This window comes from Lygodium microphyllum, chromosome 10 (assembly GCF_053477565.2).
Source record: "Lygodium microphyllum isolate KBCC chromosome 10, Lygodium_microphyllum_v1.1.10, whole genome shotgun sequence".
NCBI classification, from domain to species: Eukaryota; Viridiplantae; Streptophyta; class Polypodiopsida; order Schizaeales; family Lygodiaceae; genus Lygodium; species Lygodium microphyllum.
Genome location: NC_141144.1, coordinates 104,773,145 through 104,777,085, shown reverse-complemented (window position 1 = coordinate 104,777,085; position 3,941 = coordinate 104,773,145). Strand labels below are relative to the sequence as shown.

Below are 3,941 nucleotides of genomic sequence, written 5' to 3'. Positions count from 1 at the left end.
TGAAATAGAAGTACAAGCCTACAAATGAGGAGTTTGCATATCATGATTTGAGACTAGGGAAATGAAAATACTAGAGATGCCTCGAGGATTCTCTAGCCTTCAATTGTATGAACATTTTCTATTGCATTGTGTTGTAGGGGGTTGTGGTGAAGCTCCTCCTAAACTCCAGCAAGATAAACATGACAATGAGTAGCGGGATGGTAGTCAAGGTCTATATGTTCTTGTGATCTTCGAACCTTCCCATTGGTCTATGTTGCGACCCCCTGCTCAAAGGGGAGCTCGGGAGTCGGAAGTGGAAGATTTTATGTTGTGAGCCGACCGGGCTGACCGAGCTTTTCAACGAGTGCTTTGACCGTCCGCGTGAGAATTCAAGACCGAGTAATCCGCCATCCCCAGTACAGGATGGCGATATTCTCAGCGCGTAAGTCGTGCGCCTCCTGTGGTGACGTGGAAAGGGATGCACGGTGCCACGACGCGTCAGCTCTCTTTGATCGTTCTAGCTTCTCTCTGGTATTCGTTACGCTTTACTGATCTCTCTGTTAATATACCCATAGACATAGTGATTAGTCCGAACGATATATTGTGCTGGGGAGCTTACATGGAGAGACACACTCTCGATCTCTTTCAATGTACTCTCTCCCCCTCTCTCTCTCTCTGGCGCGCGCATTACTCTCATCTCAACATGAGTTCTGCCTTCGCAAGATGATCCTGCATGAGCATTGGCGCACGACGGTCCTTGATCAATCGGCAATTGTATAATATGACGAGTAATTAAGCCAACCTGGAATATTAAGCTCTCCCCGGCCCCCAGCTTCTCCCTGTCTCTCATATAATCAATATGAATTATGTCTTCTGCAGGTATTGATGCTGCATCAAGATGCACTGACTGAATTATGCCTTCCGCAGATATTGGATGCCAACAGTATATAATGAGCGAGCCATTAATATCGAATAATGGTCGATGTTGCAACATGTGCGGTGATGTGGGGTTTGAAGAGGAGCTCTTTAGCTGCTCAATCTGCGTTGCGCGAGTCCAACACAGGTATATGCTCTCACCACATTAATCTTCGTAAGCACAAGAATTGTAAGCCTGGTCATTACTATGATACCTATTGATGGCGATATGGTTGCTTTCTCACAGATACTGTAGTAGCGCGTATCTCAAACTGCACAGAAATGGCAAATGGATTTGTGAGTGGTGCTTATGGGATGCGGGCGGAGCTCCTAAGTTCGATCCGGCCAGTGACTCTTACACGCGGTGCAAATCAAAGTCAGCATTGGTCCAATCAAAAAAGAGATCGTCATCCTCATCGTTATCATTGCCTTCAAAGCAGATGAAGGCCCAGGCCGATGTAGCGGCAACAGATCGTGTTCATGGCGATGATAAAGGTATCGGCTTATCGTGCGACGGTAATCCGGTGGATGTGATGAAGAGAACGGCGCGCAGTGTGAATCACGACCACCATTATCGTTCGCATGATCATGTCGATAATTCGAGCTTGGTCGATCAGAGGAGTATGCAGGCCAGCAGAAACAAATATTCATTGTTACGATCGCCCCGCCGCTATAGAAGTCTGCAGGAGCTGCTGCTGTGTGGTTCATAATTGTTGGTGTCCGAGGAGCTGCCAGTAGAATGAAACTACGAATTGTTGCTCTCGTGATCTCGCGGCTCCCATGCTGTCTCTCGTTTGTGTCTTTGTAAAGTTTCAGGGCTGGCTTCTATGGCAACCGGTAAAGAATGTATGAATATGAATATGTTTTACTATGGGAGGAAACTTCAAATTATTAAATATATTATTGCTCTTTAACATTGGAAGCATGACTAGTGCAAATGTTTTGTTGGTTCTGGAACAGGAAAAATAAGGATTAAAAATTTTGGTAAAGGACTTTGGAGTTAAAGCTATCACCAACTCGATATATTTTCAAAGCACCGTGCATTGATGAGGTTGACATGCCAAGACACAGCTTAGCTACAATATTCATAGACTTGATATTCAAAGTATGAAAGCATCATTTGTCTTATCCTACTACTCATATAACGGGATAATTGGATGCCATACAATTTCCTTTGCTCTTGGCTTTATGCTTTTATAGGGCCGTATGTAGTGTCCAATGGGGGGGTTAATGAAATATCTGTACTATGCTCGGGGGTACATATCATAAAACATATAAGATACCACACGAGTTCAAAAGAAATGGTATTTTACTAAGTAAAATTTATCAGATTATATTTATAAAAGAGATTTTTCAATTACAATTTTAAAAAAATTGTAAGTTTAATAAAGTAAAATGGGTCGTTTTATGGCATTATAGCATGTCTGAAAAGGGGATTTCTTAATACTTTTTTAATACATTTTATATAGATGATTTCTTATAAGTACACCTCCCAAGCTACTATGTCAATCTTCTCTCACCAAACCGTGAGCTGGTTGTTTAAAAAAAAAGGAAAGACTGACTAAACAAACAAAGAAAATTTCAATCAAATACTTTTTGACATTGTGTCCATTTCCCTCATTGTATGCGCCATTCTTGTTTTCTTGATAATATTCATTAGATGACCCAACCTTCTTTAGTCAAAACTTTGACGTGACAATTCATATATTACATTTCTTCCAATCTTTGAATTTACATATTAATTTATCTGGTAATTCATGTATGCATTATCCCAATTGATTCTTCTAGATTCTAATATAACAATAGCCAAGTGTGAAATGACCATACATAATTAAAGCTAAAGCTTTAAGTGTTACCCAACCTCCTTTAGTCAAAACTTTGATGTGACAATTCATATATTACATTTTCATTTATTCATTTTCCCAATTGATTCTCTTAGATTCTAAGATTACAATAGCTAAGTGTGAAATGATAATACAAGCTTTAAGTGTTACTTCAAAGAACTAAAATAGTTGGGTATTAGAGTCTTGACATCGTAAGGTTGGAGCTTTTATAATCCTTAAAGTATTAATCCAATATGTCTATTGCACAAAGATAAAGTGATAACCATATCTCAAGTGAAACCATATAATCTACCACATGTTCATTGTTATTAGCATGCCTTAATATTTGTACAGTGGCATATTCTTCAAAATCTATGCAATGGCAACCATGTAAGCTTTTGATGAGGCAAATATTGTGATTCAGACTAAACTTATAGGTCATTTGTATGACAAGATTATTACAAAACAATGGGTGGTAATGAGTACTACAAGAAAATGAGAAAATACATATATATTGTTTAGATTAGTTGTTGTAGTGTCCTTAGCTCTTGTGGGAAATGAAACTAGACAATATAGATGGAGCCCCAAGAGGAACATCAAGAAAATAAGGAATCTACTATAAGAAAATCTATATTGTATCATCAAAAACCATGTCTTTTATATTTTAATCAACCATAAGAAAAAAAACAACACCAATCTTCTCAAATCTTCACGCACCGTCATATAACAATTCTCCCACAAATTTATCACAACAAAACTTCAACACATTGTTCATATTCTTCATCAAAAGAACAAGAGGACACAAAGAAATTCTCAACTTTGAATGAAAATCATCACATAGTATTCATATTCAATAGTTTCATAGTCTTCATAGTCTCTCACATAATCTCTCACTCATAGATAAATTGTTTTGCATGAAAATTTAGCTATCTCTCACTCCCTATCTCGCTCTCACAAACTCTCTCTCAATAGTACATGTAAGGTCACCAAAGCCACTATAGTGCTCCTTCACAGCTCAATAGTGTCACTATGACTTCAACCTTCACTTGAGTATATGTGGTATTTTATCCCTCTTGCGCGAATAAATCATCAAATGAAGATATTTAAAGAGATAATAATGATGGGAAAGAAGGGGAAGAAAGTAAAAATTTTGCATAGGGTTAAAGCCACACTTGAGAAAATGCCTATTGGGTTAAGTGTAGCTAAAACTTTGCCAATCAATGA

At 38.4% G+C, this 3,941-nt stretch overlaps 1 protein-coding gene across 2 annotated transcripts; it reads left to right on the top strand.

Annotated features, from left to right (window-relative positions):
• Nucleotides 1–567: 567 nt before the first annotated feature.
• Nucleotides 568–2,179, top strand: LOC148030387 (uncharacterized). 2 transcript variants are annotated; one of them, XR_015692273.1, is made up of 4 exons: nt 568–767; nt 907–1,042; nt 1,142–1,731; nt 1,855–2,179. XR_015692273.1 is itself a non-coding variant. In XM_087687249.1 (3 exons), the coding sequence occupies exons 1-3, from the start codon at nt 713–715 to the stop codon at nt 1,602–1,604; spliced, it is 654 nt and encodes a 217-aa protein (XP_087543375.1). In that variant the 5' UTR covers nt 568–712; the 3' UTR covers nt 1,605–1,741. The 2 variants fall into 2 exon arrangements, 1 of the variants encoding a protein (XP_087543375.1); XM_087687249.1 differs by lacking the exon at nt 1,855–2,179 and having other exon boundaries at nt 1,142–1,741.
• Nucleotides 2,180–3,941: the final 1,762 nt, after the last annotated feature.

Bases quoted from the DNA above. Each gene is read 5' to 3' on its own strand.
- LOC148030387 (XM_087687249.1), top strand. From the start codon at position 713: ATGAGCATTGGCGCACGACGGTCCTTGATCAATCGGCAATTGTATAAT. The intron at 768-906 runs GTAATTAAGCCA...TGCCTTCCGCAG, and splicing joins GCAATTGTATAATATGACGA to ATATTGGATGCCAACAGTAT. The intron at 1,043-1,141 runs GTATATGCTCTC...GCTTTCTCACAG, and splicing joins GTTGCGCGAGTCCAACACAG to ATACTGTAGTAGCGCGTATC.